This window comes from Haliotis rufescens, unplaced genomic scaffold (genome assembly GCF_023055435.1).
Source record: "Haliotis rufescens isolate VD_foot unplaced genomic scaffold, xgHalRufe1.0.p SCAF_10, whole genome shotgun sequence".
Classification (NCBI taxonomy): domain Eukaryota; kingdom Metazoa; phylum Mollusca; class Gastropoda; order Lepetellida; family Haliotidae; genus Haliotis; species Haliotis rufescens.
In genome coordinates, this window is record NW_025963780.1 from 38,634,380 (window position 1) to 38,654,059 (window position 19,680).

General features: G+C 41.5%; 1 protein-coding gene across 2 annotated transcripts in view; it reads right to left on the minus strand.

The window, feature by feature from the left end:
* The window catches only part of LOC124142631 (secretin receptor-like), a 163,723-nt gene that overhangs the window by 69,859 nt on the left and 74,184 nt on the right, over positions 1-19,680 (minus strand). For both annotated transcript variants that reach the window (XM_048390349.1, XM_046511202.2), the window contains exon 2: positions 18,951-19,674. In XM_048390349.1, the coding sequence (XP_048246306.1) occupies positions 18,951-18,987 (37 nt within the window). In that variant the 5' untranslated portion in view covers positions 18,988-19,674. The remainder of the gene's footprint in view (positions 1-18,950; positions 19,675-19,680) is intronic.

Consider the following 19,680-nt stretch of genomic DNA (forward strand, 5'->3'; position numbering starts at 1 on the left):
CCTTTAAAAAGTCAATGTGACGTTTGGAAAATAACATAACATGCTGCTATTTCAGGAACATATCACATATTGGCTCGTCACGCTTGTTGAAATATAGTCTCTTATACTCGTCTTTGCTTAATTTGTACTCAATCTGAAACCGACTCTGAAACGTGCACCAGTACTAGCGGTGAACTAGATCTGTAGCCAAGTTCATTAAGGAATGGCACAGTCTTCCGTTTGAACAGGGAGAGAGTGGTGCGGTCACCTATAACTGTCTCGCGCAGGTGGATGCCAGGTGTGTATATTGAGCACGTGCTCTGCCTGCAAAGGCAAGCTGACACACATATTAGGGGTCGTCTTGGCTCCATGGAGTAGTGGATACAGCATCTGCCTGGAGAGCGGACGCCGTTGGTTCGATCCCCGGCCGCGTCATACCAAAAGACGTTAAAAGAAGACACTGTCTGTTACCCTGCCCGGCGCGACGTGAAGTTTAATGGTCTTATATAGTGACATGCATGCACGTGTGTGTGCGTGCGTGTGGCCGCTTGTACTATTCCAGACTAAAGCCGGTTTTACAGTGCTAGCACACTGAGATACAATGCCGTAGTTTAACATGGATACCCAACTCAGACACAGTATACTGACTCCAAGCCGACCAGTCCTTGTTTTAGCACCTTAATGCCGAGCGCCAGGCAGGGCAACAACAAGTACCATCTTTTAAGTCTTTTGGTATGTTGCGGTCGGGGGTCGAACCCCGGACGTTCCGCTCCCCGGGTGGAACCGCGTCAGAGTATCGACCGCGAAGAGTTATGTCCCCTAGTTGTCAGCTGCCCTGGTTGTTAACGAATGAATATTGTCTGATCCTGTTGTCGCAAAAATTCAAAGTAAATCCTGTAACATTGACCAGGCAAAACAGTGACTGAAAACATGAGCAACGATCCACACCATCGGAGCACGATAAAACGAAATCAGCTAAGTGTCACATCCTTACCACCCGATCCAAATTGGTCGCCTCAAACGAACCCGAGTTTATTTTAACTCAACATGTACATGGTATGTTGAGATGAAAAGATTATTTTCCCAATTATTCTACTGTAAAAAGTAAGTTTCTTTAGAACACGTCTCCTGTGATATAACAAATCATTTCACATTGAGAAATTGTCAACATATAAGTCTAAATGAAAGTTATGACACCGGTGCCGTGTGCAGAAAGAGGATCCGTTGTGACGTGTGAGGTCACGTGTAACTTGAGGGCTTCCAACCTTTGAGTATATATCGGTGTCTTCCTTCAACTGAGCTGTTCTGTTGACCATGTTACTTTCGACATTAAAGCCCACTCATATCTTAGCTCGCCGTACACAACAAACACAACACTTAGCCTGCAAGGTTAAAAATAAGAAATCGGTTTATTCACCGCATGTGTGGCTCAATTACTATACTATTGGTGTTACTGTCGTTGACGTCGCTGTGTTTGTTCGTTTGTTGTTTAACGCAATATTCTAGCTGTATAACGGCGGTCTGTAAATAATCAAGTCTGGACCAGAAAAATCCAGTGATTGACATCATGAGCATCGATCGACCCAACTTGGATACGATGACATGCATCAACCAAGCCAGCGAACCTGACCACCCGATCCCGTTAGTCGCCTCTAACGGCAAGGATAGTCGCCTTTAAGGGCAAGCATGGGTTGCTGAAGACCTATTCTTCCTACGGGTATGACGTAGCTGTGGAAGGAGTCGACGTAAATGCGATCTTAACGCTGAGGTGATCGTAACTTCCATACCTTAACATAGACTTACGACAGTCATTGTGTTATGGTTGGTTTGTACCATGACACCCAGGTCTCAAGCAGTACCCACTTGTATTCGATAAGTTAAAAACAACTTACGGCTCGGCAAAGTGAGAAAAACAAATATATCACGAATCTGTTTCAAAAAGACAAGATCATTGTTCCTCTTTTGATTAATATATTTTGAAATACACGTTTGTCTTCTTTAGCAAACAACTCGCGTCGTATCCCAAATTCAATCAATGTTTGCGTTAGCTCCGGTCATGGAAGGAAGATCGCGGTGGTAATGTTTCCCTTCATTAATCATGAAGAAAAGCTAACCCCACATGTTCTATTATTCATAATAACACCAGTAACCCGATATGTTGTAATTATGTAATATAAATCGGCAGTTTGCTCACACGGACAGTCCTCAATACATTCTCGCACACCGCATGGTATATCATTTGATCAATTATGTACTCTTAACGCTCGGTTGATAGATCGAAATATGCTTTGGTTCGGTGTCAGAGTACTATGGACGTCACACTGACTGATTGAAATACATAATACTAATTTCCATGGAGTCATTTAACACCACGAAGTACTCACTGAGTATGTGTCCAGATATCTGACACTCTGAGCGGAATTTGAATGGTGATATTTAGTTACAGTAAGCTACTCATCGCTCTAAAGTATGTTTTTAAATTCATGAGCCGAACACTCGTTTCATCATGTTGCCGGCTGTATAATGACATTGATTAGGGTAACAGCAGGCCATATCACGGTCCTATTGTGGTACGTCACAGGATCCGGGTTTGATGAGGTCTCCAGCAGCCCATGCTTGTTGAATGCTAGGTGATAGTTGAATGCAAGTTGATAGTAGAATGCGTTTATTCCGTAAAGGGGCCACCGGCCCATTATACAAGGTACATTGGATTTGTCAGTTCACATGTAGAGAAACGCTGATTATTACATAAGGGAACCGATTCACAAAAGCGCCCGCGAGGCACGAACAAGTGGTCAACACTCATCAGAGTGCTGAGAGGGATGCACAAAAGTTTACTGAAGCCGGTCATAACCCACAAACGCCCCGTGGATTTGGTCCCAACACATGTTACACACACTGGCAACAACCAGTCTCACATTGTTACAATGGCATAGTACTACAAAACTGGCACATCTCTAAGAAGAGTATTCCTTTTCTTGAGAGCGGGAAATACATACTTTGCAAATCTTCTTATAACATAGAGGTTGCAGCTATATAACTGTTTTAGTTTATCCAGAGTAGGACATATGCAATAATATTTAGGAAGTACCTTAAATTCGAATGTAATGGACCCCCGAGACAAAAGTGGAATTCAGTTTCTACATATGGCACAATACAAAACGGACAAAGACGTTCTGGCCTTTGTATTTTATGACGCCTACCTGCCTCTACCAATAGATTATGATTAGAACAGCTAAACCTAACAAGTGTTGTTTGTTGGATGGCTATATCAATACAATCAGTCAGATGTTCATAATTATAATTTTCCCTGACAGAGCAAACATATTCCTGCTAAGAATAACATTCTAAATTATTATTCCATGTTTGTTGGCAGATATCTTTACATCTTTTCTTAAAACACAATAGAAATGCATTTTTATTTCCAACACCTTGCTGTAACCAAACTTCCCCAAAACCATATGTTTATAGCAAGGATTTAACATTTGATGAGGTCACCAGCAGCCCATGCTTGTCGTAAGGGCGGACAAGATTTTTTGTTTGTCATTTTACGCCTTGTATTGCAATGAGCCAGCTATATGAAGACGGCCTGTAAATTGTCCAATCTGGACCAAACTAACCAGTGATTGATGTTATGAGCAGCGCCCCACGACGTCGGGGAACGCTGACACGCAATAAAACAACGTCATCGCACCCGACACCTCATCCATTTATCGCCTCGTTCGGAAGCCTAAATGGCGGGGGACGTTTTCTAACCCGGAATCCCCACGGTGAGACAAGCACAGTTTCCTTGTGATCTTTTACGACCCGGAAGTGCCCATGGAAAGGGCACACACTTAGGTGTGAGGGGAACATGAAGTAGAATATGCGGAAACCCCATTAATCTAGTTTTTAGTGAGAGTGAGTGAGTGAGTGATTTGGGTTTTAACGCCGCTTTTAACAGTATTCCAGTTATATCACGGCGTGTCAGCTTAATGTGGGAGGAAAGCCCGAAATGATGCAGGTCTTAGACGTTTACCACTTCGGTGAAACCCACGAGCACGGGTATGGTGCTGACAAACCTAGAAACATAATTGGGGCGAACCGGAATTCGAACACACAATCATAGGTTTCTGACGTGCCCAAGAGACGCAACTCTGCACAGCGAATCGCGGCGCCTAAGACGACTGGGCCACCCGTGCCCCCGTTTTCAGTGAGAACTTTGAATTTACTGTGTGCACTGGATGAAGTGTTCCAAGCCAAGGGCCTGTTGCTATGACTACACTTCCCACACATGATCCTTAAATGAGATCCTTAATGGCTACGACCCGCGAAGATCCGGGTTAGAATAGGTCTTCAGCAACCCATGCTTGTCGTAAAAGGCGACTCTGCTTGGCGTAAGAGACGACTGACGAGATCGGGTGGTCAGGCTCGCTGACTTCGTTGAAGCATGTCAACGTATACCATTTGCGTTGATCGATGTTTATGATGTCAATCACTGGATTGTCTGGTCCAGAATGGTTATTTTCAGACCGCCGTGAAATAGCTGGAATAATGCTGAGTGCGGCGTTAAATAACAAACAGACAGACAAACGTTAAGAAATGAGTGATTCTTGCGTAACGCCGCATCAGAAATCTTATAGCTATTCGCTGCAATGTTTAACGGTGGGTGACATGTTTCGATATTTAACCTGTCACAGTATGGCAAAACTTAATGGCTCCGAAATCCCCTGCTTATGCCAACTACAACTGAAACCATGAATCATGCTTAACAATACACAGAAATACCCATGAAATCCTAGTCTAGTACTGCCTCAACCGGTGAGTACGGTGTCAAAGACACGTATACACAAGGCTTAAAGTGTTTATTAAGCCAGTTAAATGGACAATACGAAATACCGCACCCAAGTGTGGACGTACGAGACATCGGCGAGACTGTGCGATAATGCCCTGACATAGATAAGACTTAACGCCAACATTACCACTACTTGTTTGATGCCACGGAGATATGTAAAATATGACATTTATCGGCTTACACGAAGTAGACATATACGCTAAGCTGTGTAAGATATCGCTAAACGGTGCGGACACGACACACAACAAACGGTCCTGCCGCGTACCTTAATCATTGTGTATTTATATAGTGTGTGTGTATATATATATGATTTCAACATACTTCCTTTTTGTGTATGTTTGTTGTTTCTTGATCTGATGTTTGATAATTCTCCGTGTTTAATAGCAGTCATCTCACCGCAAGCCTATCTGAGGCGAGCAATCCTCACAAAAATATAATTGCAAATTCTCTATTCTGAACTTTGTATACGCTTGTCATGTCGCTTGACTAATCACCTCATAACGGTATCTTGTCAGTGCGAGAAAAGTGTGTTCAACAAACTTTTTTAAACTTTAGAGAACTAGTTAAAGGATATTACCGCCATCAAAGCTATGTACCAGCTATCTCCTGCATGGCACACGACTTAACGATTGAAGAGGGGGGGGGGGGGGGGGGGGGACTCCGGGTTCGAGCTTGTCCCACATGCAACCTATGCTGGTTGAAGGAGGCGTCCAAATGAATCGGGTGTTCGGGATCTGCAGCTGATAGCTTGGAATCGTCAAGATAGTCTCGCCCAGACTCGATTACGTATAGACTTTACTGCTGAGTGCGATGTTAGACAACAAACAAACAAACCAAACACAACAAACAAAGACTAAATGCATTGTGGCAAGTCGTATATCACCTATTTAAATATGAATAAGAAGATTAAGCTTCTTGGTCTCGTGAGTACCATTTATAACGGTTGCCATACCCATTCTTATTATGAATCATTCGAACTAATTTATCAATGTATGAATAACCTTAAGGCAGTGTCCGTCCATAATGTAATTTTGAAGGTATCTGTTTGTTTTAAAACTAATCTGTCAGTGTTAACCGAGAATAGGTCTTCAGCAACCCATACTTGCTGTAAAAGGCGACTATGCTTGTCGTAAGAGGCGACTAACGCGATCGGGTGGTCAGGCTCGCTGACTTGGTTGATGCATGTCATTGATGCATTGCGTGGATCGATGTTCATGATATTAATCACTGGATTGTCTGGTCCAGACTCGAATATTTACAGACCGCCGTCATATAGCTGGAGTGCGGCGTTGAACAACAAACCAAAACCAACTTCAGCGACCAACTGGCTTCCTACCAACTTGTTGCCCATCCCAATAATTGCGATCTTTTCTTCATCAATCAACACATCATGCAACTTTTCCCAGATCCATCTTATCAACTGTATAACCATCCATCGGCATTGTGTTACACCGCCCATAACATCAATCACGCTTTGTGCTCGAACCTTATTGATTGTGTCAATATCATCCATCCATACCTTAAAATATTGGCAAGTGATTCCGTTGCATTTGATTGACTAAACACACAATTTCTTTTGCGTTCATGTTTCAAAAAAAGACAAATAGGCCTCGCTCACAATCGCACTCCTGTCTCCGTACTGGCTGATAACAGATTGGGCGGGGCCTGTGTTGCATTTTTGAGCTGTCGCTGGTTTCGTGTTGTTTTCCGTGTTATTGTGTTGATACGTGTAATACGTGCAGCACGGACTAGGCAGGTGTTGACCCATGTAACACGTGCAGCACGGACTAGGCAGGTGTTGATACGTGTAATACGTGCAGCACGGACTAGGCAGGTGTTGATACGTGTAATACGTGCAGCACGGACTAGGCAGGTGTTGATACGTGTAACACGTGTAGCACGGACTAGGCAGGTGTTGATACGTGTAATACGTTCAGCACGGACTAGGCAGGTGTTGATACGTGTAATACGTGCAGCACGGACTAGGCAGGTGTTGATACGTGTAATACGTGTAGCACGGACTAGGCAGGTGTTGATACGTGTAACACGTGCAGCACGGACTAGGCAGGTGTTGATACGTGTAACACGTGCAGCACGGACTAGGCAGGTGTTGATACGTGTAATACGTGTAGCACGGACTAGGCAGGTGTTGATACGTGTAATACGTGTAGCACGGACTAGGCAGGTGTTGATACGTGTAATACGTGTAGCACGGACTAGGCAGGTGTTGATACGTGTAATACGTTCAGCACGGACTAGGCAGGTGTTGATACGTGTAATACGTGCAGCACGGACTAGGCAGGTGTTGACCCCAACTCCATATCTTGATACCTTTTGCCATGAGAAAACCACACCTGTCACTCAAACGTATCAGGGATGATGAAACACTTTCTTTGACGACGACTTAAAAAGATCAATATCAGCTGCTATTAGTCTCTTACAAATCCTGCTCTAACACTAAGCAGGCATACGTCAACATGCAGTTCAGTGCACATGTGACCGTACTCAATAACTGTTTTGTTGAAATGTTAAAACAGATGAGAAGCGACGACCTGTTATAGCTGCAGTGTCGGCATTATTCGGTCCTTATGGGTAGTCAAGGTTGATGCCGTGGTATATGAGTTATTCTCCACGAACTGAATTGTGAAATAAACTTCATCGACAATTGACGGGAGATGGCGATCTTAGTTGTAATAACATGTGCCCAATCATTGTCTTGAGAGTAAATATGTTTGAAAAATATTTGCTAAAGATATAATAGTACCTGCAATTCCAACAGTTATAAAATGCCACAAGTATTCACAACTTACACTATATCACCACTTAAGACTGTCCAGGTTTAGTTTTGTCATACCAAAAGATGTTCATCCCAATTTGTTAAAATAATGATAATAAATAACCACAATAACAATATTAATAATAAAGTCACAATTATATTTTAAGCTATTTCTTGTTATTTGCTGTCAGTGCTGCAGTCCATATTTCTCAAGCCAGGTCTGATTGACAAGCAGTCTTCCTCCACACACACACAATCGACCCCCTCCCAAGTCTGCACCCCACTGAAGATGAACATTCAAAATGCTTCACCCACCCCGCACCCCTAAACACACACCATAGAACACGCCACCCCTTTAAACATTTTGAATCTGCGGCTGCTGTCTGCCGTTCACTTGACATGCACGTTAAGGCCAAACATTAGTATGATGTATCTGGTCTTTTAGTTTGGCCTAAAACTACGCCGCGACGCGGCTTTATTTGGTTTTGACGAACTCATTCGCACGATTCACTCAACTCAACTCAAGTTTATTCTCATCAAAAAACCTACTGCAATCACTACAGTCATTTAATAGCAGTCATCCCATCTCACAAGGCTGGCAACCCTTACACAAATCCCACGACTTTTCGACGCTATCCTCACAAAAATGTAAGTGCAAATTCTCCATGCTGAACTTTGTACAGTGAGTGAGTGAGTGTATATGGTTTTACGCCGCTTTTAGCAATATTCCAGCAATATCACGGCGGGGGACACCAGAAAAGGGCTTCACGCAACTTTGTACAGTACGCTATTCATGGCTCTTGTCTAATCACCTCATGACCGTATCTTGTCTGTGCGAGAAAAAGTACACGGGAACACACCAGTTCTTACACTATAAAGGTATGCATGGGTATTAATAAATTAGTTATTTATTTCATATTTTACTAAATGATTATGAGGAATGTTGCGAGCGTTTAGAGATCTGTGACTTTTTGGAAAAAATGAGTTTTTTAATTGAGTGATGTTTGAATAATGTATGTATTTATCGGCTGTGAGAGATGTTCTGTATTCATTACCGTTTCCATAATACATAACATAACATAGCATAATAACATTACATAATAAAACTCATCAGGTATAGCTGGCGATTTGCAGAGTTTACATGTCCGTTGCGGTCTGTCACCAACACTAACCCAACAGTAGAACAGTACAATCGTCTGGCTGAAAAACGTTGATGTATTACAGTGACATTTTCACAGCAATTCAAAACAGTTCCGAAGAGTGATGTCAACACTATACTTGACCAAGGGGACTTATAATCACTCTATTTCCCCCGACACACACAACCTACACAAGCATGAAACGCATGGTGCGTCATGCGGAGCTTCCATTCGTGGGAAAGCAGGTTAGAGTTATCCGCCCTTGGTTAAAAGAATCCGGAAAAACAAAAGACTTTCTGACGTTTGGAAATAACGAGCATGATACCTTTTTTTGCCTAAGGTTGGAACACTGCAGATTACATCGATTGGGTTTAGAGTCTAGTCACTGAAACGCCATTCATCCAGCTCTTGCCTTCATAAAGCTGCAAAGGAGAACTTAAAATAGTGTCTTGTGCATTCTCAAGTGTTTACTGTGTGAAGGCCAAAGATTACATGCGACGATGGCGACGACAAACGATCTCGACTTCCTTGTCCGCACTCAACAACGACGTGTTGTAACAGGAATCCTCGATGAGCACTGCTGAGTAGCTACAGCGAAACCTCCTGGTCGTCCGTTCTCGGCATGATCGAGGTTCGATGCCCGTTATGGTTCATAGTGCCCTCTGTCCAATCTGGTTTGATTTAAATATATTGTCAATGGATCGGGTGGCAAGGCTTCATCGGGTGCGTTGTCGCGGAAGACTCTCTTGTTCGCGAACACCTGGTGTCATCACTCATGGATGGAGATTAATAAATACCTGCATTATAATCTGGTCGGAATCGTATACAATGTCCTCTGCTTTCAGCTGTGACTACGGAAACTGGAGGTTTTTTTTTCGATTTTAACGCTGATAGAAATTCTAAAGTTTATAGAGTCATGATCTTATCAATGCTTAATTCATATAAATAATATGTATAAGTGGAACACCCTCAAAACGCATAGATCACGAATTGTGATGTGACAATGGTATATATGTATATGTCATGTAGAACCGTAGCTCCAAAGTACTTAGTGTAAGAGCCGACTAACGGGATCAGGAGGTCAGGCTCGCTGACTTGGTTAATGCCTGTCATCGTATCCCAGTTGGGTGGATCGATGCTCATGATGTCAATCCCTGGATTGTCTGGTCCAGATTCGATTATTTACAGACCGCCGTCATATAGCTGGAATATTTCTGAGGGGGACGTTAAACAACAAAGAAAGAAAGAAACCATACACGAGTGAGTGAGTGAGTTGGGTTTAACGCCGCTTTTATCAGTATTCCAGTTATATCATGGCGTGTCAGCTCGATGTAGGAGGAAAGCCCGAAGTGATGCAGGTCACCAGATTGGTGAAACCCACGAGCAGGGGTGTGGTGCTGACAAACCTAGAAACAAAATTGGGGCGAAAAAGGATTCGAACCCCCGACCACAGATTTCCGACGTGCCAAGAGGATGCCACTCAGCAAAGCCTACCTATACAAAACTTTGTTAGATATTTTACCGCTCGGTCCATCCCTGATCACACAACTAACTGGACAGGACAGGCTCGTCACAGAATGGACAACAGGGGCCAACCAAGTATCGATTCGATCGCAACGCCCGCACTACTCGCTTCACCATGAGAAGGTTCTTTTAAGGTGTTCGAACCTTGCTTCATGTTATTTTCATGCTTTCAATTTCCTGGCTTTCATTTAATTTCCTTGCCGTTTTTGCCTTTTACGCCATTTGGTATCTGTTTCAGCGGATAATCGAGATTAGTATCTGCCATTGACGTTTCATATGGCCTATCACGTGATTAAGAACCATTCTGATTTGTTAAAAAACATATCAGACCATTATCACATGTTGTTTTTGTCGTGATCGGATGGTTCATGACCGGTCAGTGACTGGTGTCATCGATCGATCGATTCCTCAGCCTCATCTCTTGATTTAGCGAATTTCTGTTTCCAAAGCAAACACACCCTCGACACTAAGAAGGAGGTAGCCGTCATTTTGGACTGCCCTTTTTATGAATGTTTTAACTTAAAACAATTTGGTTTGATGATCGACGCCTATGTCTTGTGTCGACCTATCACACTGAATCATTGCGTCCAAGTTGATATCACCGTCAAGTCGCAAGATGTCCGTAACTTTTCAAATATACGATGATGCTCAGTACCGTTTTACTCATGCACACGAGTGTATATTATTATTATATAAGTATTCTTTAAGGAATATAAATTAAGAATTAATAATTGTTGCTTTACTTATACGCCAAACCAAAATTTCCCCAAAATAAAAAGAACTGTCGAATGTGCAATGTAAGGTTTCTAACTTCACATTTGTTCAAATCAGGGAGTGAAACACCATTTGACGCATTCTCTCTATCCACAGGGCTCGCATTTCGGTAAACCTACACTTACCCCTGGATCCATTCCCGTTGTTCTTGCGTTCGTAAATTGCCCACCCTTGATTTTCATTGCCATGTTACCGACCAATTAAACGTCGACTAAGGGAAACTGTAAGGGAGGCAACTCGTATTACCTAACAACCAAAGCCAACCACCCGTTTTATGGACATGAAGATATCCTTTCAAATAAAAAGATTGTTGAGGCTTTCTTTTGCGTGTCAGTTAGTTTATCAATGTTGAATTCCTCGTAAACTCGATCATAACCAATGGGACTGGCCGCCATGATGTTAAAATTGACAACCGAACATTGAGGCTGGTTTGTAACTTGCATTCTGATTGGTACGTTAGACCTAGTAGCGTAGCCAATCAAATTGGCAAATGGAAATCAAGGGCAGGTAATTTGAGATTGCGAGAACTACGGGAATAGATCCGAGGGTTAGTTAGTGCACAGGTTTGCCGACATGCAAGCCCTGGAGGATGCCTTTGACTATTAGGACCGCCTCCGTGGTCAAGTGGTAGAACGCCCGCCTGGAGAGCGGAAGGTCCGGGGTTCGATCCCGGCCGCGTCTTACCAAAAGACGTTAAAAGATGGTACTTGTTGTACTTGTTGTGCTCGGCATTAAGGGGCTAAAACAAGGACTGGTCGGCTCGGAGTCAGTATACTGTGACTGAGTGGGGTATTCATGTTACACTGCGGCATGGTATCTCAGTGAGCTAGCACTATAAATCGGCATCAGTCCGGACTAGTACAAGCAGCCACACAAACACACTCACGTACACGCACGTCGCTATATAGGTGCGATGTTAAACCCCATTTCACCTCACCTCACCTTTGACTATTAATAGTGATATAACCTTTCTATTACAAATTTTAATTTCACCCGACCAACACGTTTTTTTGTGTATATTTAGAATGTTATTTTAAGATACCTAATAAAGACTATGAATCATTGTTATATGTTTCCGTAAAGCATGTAAAAATGCCTCTAGCCAAGGCCACAGTCAAAGTTATAGTCAGCTTGGCCACGGAAGTTATCCAGGCATGTAACAATATAACCAACAGCATGATAACAATATTACGTTAAAAACATAACCATTTCCCCCTAAAACAATAATACAAACTAATGTTTCGAAAACTCGAATCCAATTCCGAAATGAAATAATACCACAAACTGTCATTATAAACGCGTTTTTGAATAGAACATAACATTAATCAAATGAATACACATAGTTATGTGGGGTAAGATGTAAACGTAGCGACGTAAGAAGTTATAATACTGCAAGTGGAAATTATTTATTTCAATGTTACACTATATCATTATATTGCAAGATTCATATTTTGTATGTTTTAATTACATGTTAAATATTTGGGCATCATTCGGGTGCAACATTCGACAGAAAAGCCTGAAAATAATGAAAATTAGTGCTTTGGTTGATTAAAACAATGGCAAATTCCGCGATCATTTCTGCAATTTTTCGGTGAGTTACATGTTCTGCTTATCTTTTCGCGATGGCAGAATCACAGAATTTGGGACTGGTGTTTCAAACACGTGTTGTAGAGCCCCGTGGGGATCGGCGATAGAGAAGGTCCCCAGCACGCTTTTGTCGTAAGAGGAGACAAATAACGTAATAACGATCATAACTACAAAATTAAGAAGGGTGTTTTTTTTAACATTCTGTGAAAAGGTCACAAAAAATAAGTTAAAATTCGATAAGGTTTGTATAAACAGGAATGTCTTGTTAAACGAAGTACGTATCACAATCTGAATACAACCATCAGACTTTAATTGAGCATAAGCAAGCTATTTTGCTTCAAGAATATCATCCAAACATAATCCAACACCCTTATTACGCTTGCTCTGAATTGTGTATAAGAGCTATGTGCGTTTCATACAGCCTTTTGTAACAATTTTCAGACAGGTCACTAGAGTTATCCGTGGTTATTTGACTTTCCCAGATCAATGTATAACGTCTGAATCGAAGACACTGATCTGATCGTCACCGTTGCAACATTGATCTTGTACGCAAACAATCTGACGGTTTCTTTCATAACAAGCCTATCGGGAGATATGACGTTTCATAACATCTTTATCCACGGCTACAAGAGCGCCGACATCCGCGACGACAGTGTAAAGATAACTTCACGACGAGGGTTATCATGATAATCAATGGATTAAACACAGCCCCGCTAACAAAAGTCTCGAGTTGCTCTTGCACATTTGATTATGAGAGGCTTGCGTGGAGCGTGGTCGCAAGAGACTTCACTTTTAGAACAGCTGTTTTCTAGAAAGAAACCACCAACGAAGGTAATTAGAATGATGCATATTTGAGAATTAGTTTTGTTGTTTGTTTTGTTTGTTGTTTAACGCCGCACTCAATACTATTACAGCTACACAGCGGTCTGTCAATCGAGTCTGGACCAGACGGAGTGATTGACATCATGAGCATCGATCTGCGCAATTGGGATACGATGACATGTATCAACCACGTCAGCGAGCCTGACCACCCGATCCCGTTAGTCGCCTCTTGGATAGGGTGAGGTGAAATAGGGTTTAACGTTGCGTCAAAGAGGTTTACATTTATATAGCGAGTTTGTGGGCGTGATTGTCCGCTCTTCGGTCTATTCGCCCCTTACAAGCATAAATAATTACTTGCACCAATCTACCGACCCATTTCTGTTGAAAACCCTGGACCTGGAAACAAACGACTGTTTTGTGTGGCCTAATCGGATGTACAGCTCCAGGCCTTGTATTGTGCATGAGTCTGGCTACAAGAGGTGCCTACTTAGACTAACATTTAGTCTCTGAAATCTTATATTACACAATATCCTTCTTGACTCGAAAAATAAAAAAAATTCCCTATGCTGATTTCTCTGATATGATAAGAAAGGGACTTAATTACCGTTCGCTATTTCGACCAGTCCTCTCCCCAAAATAACATGACTGTGGAATAGAGCTAGCTTGAGCTTGCTAGACTTGCTTTTGAATGCATTTCTAGATTATTATTTTTTCATAAAATAAATATATTCCACGGTCATGGTGCAGGACTAGTGCCTACTCTGTCACCACTGAGACACGGGTCGCATCTGCACACACCTTTCTGCATCAACTGAAGGCGACAGAGGACAATTACAATGTGTTCCAAACCTCAAGGAGCTGACTTGTCTGGTCCTGCACTTGGGGGAGTTCTATAATTCATCCCTTGGAAGTTACTGCAAGGTAATTTCACCTAATTGCTTTTGTGCCTGGTAGTCGCAGGCTGACATTAACTATCGTGCAGTGACGCGAGGTTTCACGATACCTGGATCCGGAAGTCATTGCGAACAGCCCGAAAAGTTTTTTCTCTGGCCCACAGACAGACAAATGGAGCGAGTGATGTACAAATAGGGAACGTGACCGTAAAGTGGAACGATTTATATAAAAAGGAAATAATGTTTATGAAAGATTGTATGAAGAAAGATATTTCCAGAATACTCGGAGAATCGCCCGCTACTTACATGTATATTATTCATTGACATTATAAGAGAGAAACTGAAGAAAGAACGAATGATTTGGTTTGGTTTGATTGTTGTTTTACGCCGCACACAGCATTATTCCAAGATCGGAAACATATAACACAGATTTCTTGGTAATATTCAATAAAAAATATATTATAACGTTTATCTACATTGAAAAAAGACACAAGTTATTTGCACGTTTTTAAAAAAAAAACTCTCTCTACGAAAATTCTCACAACTGTTAGACATTCATGATTTTTCTCTGTAATGCTGTGTTGTCTCCCTGGAATGCGATGACGTCATGATACAATGGATGACGTCACATGATTACGCGCACCTGGATGTGGGGTAAAACTACATCGGATTTGTTCTGATAAATATTGATAAAACTAATACTATTTGACGTCGTGTCCATTTCGTCATGTCGAGTGGCATGATCTTTTTAAATTTAGGATTGTAAAGAAACGAATTCAATCCGTGTCAAGAAAATGTATTTATACGCAGTGAAATGTGCGAAGACTTCTTTGCGTCCTGAATACCTTTAAGCAGCGTATTTCAAGGGATCAGATTGCGGTTTATAATCCCATTAGTTTTGCGATGTATCGTAAATGAAAAATAAAAGAGGCTAATTTGAATCGCTGGTTAGGGATCATTTTGGCATTTAGGGAATCGCTAACAAGTGATATCAAAAATAAATCTTGTCATCCCAACGATCAGCCTAATACATTGCTTCCGAGCTCTAAAGGTCAAGTGTTAATGGGGAGAGTTTCTGGCACCACATGCATTTACACCACTATGTAACGCCGTCTGTGGGCTGCTCACCGTTAGACATCACTTACGGTAGAAGTGACGTTTCTGTTATGGCCCCTTTGGGCAAATGTCACCGTATATATTTTTATAGCTGAGTACAATTGTATTGACAAGCATATATAATACAACAGTGAACTACATTTGGGATACGAGGAAGACACATATTTGTTCCGTAAATCACTTACCATGAATATACAATCCCATCATAGAATAAATAGATTTCAAGTGATTCCGCGGCATTTGTTTGGCTAACTTAAACCGAAATATTACGGGCTAACGGACTACTGTTTCCTGATTGGCTGATAATAGAATTTGCGGGGCTTGTGTGGCATTATTTCGCTGAACGATGTCAATGATTTCGTAATGTTGTTTATATTTTTTGACATGTTAAAGATTAAAAAAGCAATTTGTGAATTTATTATTTTCGAAGTATTTGTTTAAACGCTATATTTAAGAATTGATTACAATATGGTTTACGTTTATGGAATTCTAAACATAAAAACCGGTGTGAACACTTTTTGGATATACACAATAATAATGCACTCCTTTTATAAAGTGATGGTCCGCTGTGATACCATGCCGCAGTTTAACATGGATACCCCACTCAGACATTGTAAACTGACCTCGCCTTGGCCAGTCCTTGTTTTTACCCCTTGATGGCGAGCGCCACACAGGGAATCAAGTATAATCTTTAAACGTCTTTAAGTATGACGCGGCCGGGGATCGAACCACAACGTGCCACTTTCCGGGCAGACGCCACCAGACAACGGAAACGGTGGGCCTCGTATGGTCAATGGTACCCTTAAGAAATGTTATATCTATAACACACAATATCGTAATTATTGACAATATAACTAGGCCTGTCTCCAAAAGCGACGAATAAACAATGTATATTGCCATGATGTGACAGGTTAAATATCGAAACATCTCACCCACCCTTAAACATTGCAGCGAATTGCTGTAAGATTTCTGATGCGGCGTTACGCAAGAATCACTAATTTCTTAACGTTTGTTTGTTATTTAACGCCTCACTCAGCAACATTCCAGCTGTATATCGGCGGTCTGTAAATAATGGAGTGTGGACCAGACGACCCAGTGATTGACATCATGAGCATCGATCCAGGCAATTGGGATACGATGACATGCATCAACAATGTCAGCAAGCCTTACCACCCGATCCCGTTAATCGACATTTACCACAAGCATAGTCGGCTTTTACGACAAGCATGGGTTGCTGAAGACCTATTCTAACCCGTGCTGGATCAATTCTTGTATAGACAAGTTGACTTCTCGACAACAAGATGATTAATGACCTTGATTAATGCGTGGTAACGCCTACAACTTACAGGAGGATGTCATGAATTACGTCTTTAGGACATGAAAGTCAGGAGACAATAATTTAATGGCTGCACATTTGACCTTAAAATTGAACACTACAAATCAGGGCGCATAAGTGCTTAGTCAAGAATTTAAAAGCGCAAAGATGGAAACGCGATAACGACTTACTCCAAAGAGCCCTGTGGATGACGGATGATCTGTACGACACAAGATGATGTGTGGTACTGGTACGAATCCCAGACATACACCAACTGGCCCCGACTCATAAGAAATAGAGTTGGCCGCCTTTGGCACGTATTTTCTAACATAGTTGAACATGAACTAAAAAGAATTGTGTTTTTGTTGTTGACTGCTTTCCTTTCGTTACCATTTACAGTTGATGTGTGTTGCGTCCCCCGCCGTGATATTGCAGGAATATTGCTAAATGCACCGAAACCCCAAGTCAACCGATCACTGGAACCAAAGTGGCCAGTGTGAAACGTGTGCTGTATAGCTCTAGGAAGCTCACTACTACAATGAGACTAAACAACAGAGAGACCAAACCAATTAATTTACGGTCAGGTTTCATTCATCAGATCAATGTGTAAACAGATTTCCGATATTTTTTACTAACTTTTGTTCGGCCCAAGATCATTGTCATAGTCTAAACCGCCAGTCATTTCGCTCAGTTTACGACATGTTTGCGTTTCCAAAACAGCTAACTGTCGGTGTTTTCTTTTACAGACTTGTTTTATTTGTTGTTTTTCAGCGCAGTTAATAGTGCATTTTTGTTCACAAACGCCTCAGTTTAGAGTCGTCGTAGAAAGACCTTCATTAATGACTATTTGACTATTCCCGATCGAGTGCGCTCCAAAACTCATCATCGCAGTATGTTGTTGCATGTTTAGGCTTGATAGGCTGCCCAGGAATGTATAAGTAATCACGGGGCGAATGTTTCGACAATGTACATCTGTATTTAAAATGGGACATTTATTTTGTCTTCAGATTTGCAGTGTTTCGAAAAAGTATCTTAAAGTATTTTTAATTTGTACTCTAATAAAGAGCTTCAGTTGAAAATTAATTAAATATTCCACTCAATAAATCGTATGTTTGTTTGTTGTTTAACGCCGCACTCAGCAATATTCCAGCTATATGACGGCGGTCTGTATATAATCGAGTCTTGACCAGACAATCCAGTGATTGAAAACATGAGCATCGACCCACGCAATTGGGATACGATGGCATGCATCAACAAATCAGCGAATCTGACCATCAGATCCCGTTAGTCACCTCTTTCGACAAGCATAATCGCCTTTTACGGCAAGCATTGGTTGCTGAAGACCTAGTGTCACAATGTTCTTAAAAAGTACAAAAGGTCTTCTTTAACACATCTTATCAACAGAGTGAACGAATAGGTCGTTCACGTTATGTTAACATATATGGGGTTAAAGTAAAGAGATTTCGCTGAGCTAGTAATTTCATAGAAAAGTAGAATTGTTTCATATGGATTACTCAATTATCTTTCGTGTGAATCTGAGGGTGGGCTCATCTTAACAGTTTGACTTGTCTGGAGCAACGCTGTGGCTGACTTGTGTTTCACGTAAAATATCAGTCATCACGGCGATTGCGCTAAATTTGGAATGAAACCCCGGGTGAATCAGCAAATGTCAGGTCTTGGACATTTCACATTTCGACGAAACCAGAGACCACATACCGATATGGTTCCTTAGGAAAACCGCGAGCGCGACATGGTGCTGACGAATGTGCTAGAACTTTATTCATAAGTGACGACAACGTTGAACATAATTCAACAATGAAATGTTGAGGTGAAGAACGTCAAAGATTTATCACACAATATGACTTACGATTATAACATAACTCGGACGATCTTCTGTGTACCACTGTTGGTTAGTTAACTTGCACACATGTGTAATACTGTCCCACTAGAATGTGCTTCCAACACGTATATACGGTTATTCATTTATGAATACTGTATTAAATCTGAAGTTTTCAATTCTAACTTTATAAAAAATGCAGCAACAAAACTCCTTTCATTACAACAAAAAACATGTAAATACATTCGTAATTATGATACAGTTATCTCAATTGTAAAATCTAGTTAAATAATACTTTGAATATAAATTAATATTATCGAGCCAACACAAAGATTATATAAAAGTGTTACTTACCTGTTGAGAATTTCCAACATATCCACCGACCGACCATAACAGGTAAATCCAACACACCATGGAACCATCCATTTTCGAATTCTTCTTCAATCAGTAGGTTAATTTGTCCAACAACGATATTTCTCAGATCCTCGAGGTGTCTTTACAGAACATAAAACTGTCGTGAAGAAACGCCCTAGTGCTAACTTCATCAAACCGTTATTCCCACTTCCTAGTCCAAAGTTGAGAAAGAACAGAGTTTAACAAGCTAAAACTCATCCACCAGATGCATGAACTGCTCTCTGAAATGTTCAAGAAGTATCTAATGTTTGTTGTTGGCCACGTGTGTACACGTGAAAAACCAACATGTATAAATAGTTACATAAATTGTCGCTCTTTTAATCTGGTAAATGATGTTGAACGTCGTCGTGAATCATAGAAGGGTTTCCTTAACACCGACGATCACTATATCACCTCTAAGTGCGTTCACCATCTGGACACAGCGGGAAATATTCCATATTCCAAAGCAAGAGCCTCGCTGGCAATTATCGTCTGCTGAAGATTCGCTGAGCTGAACTCCACATCACATTGCCGATATTGGCTGTGCGATTGCTCCATACATCGACGCTGCCGCCACATTCTCGCATCTACTATCTGACACCGTGATGTTTGGAGCCAACCAGGTGCCCCCCCAACGACACAAACCAGAAACAGGATGCGGCAGTGTTAGGAGCTTGGAGATTACCTGAAA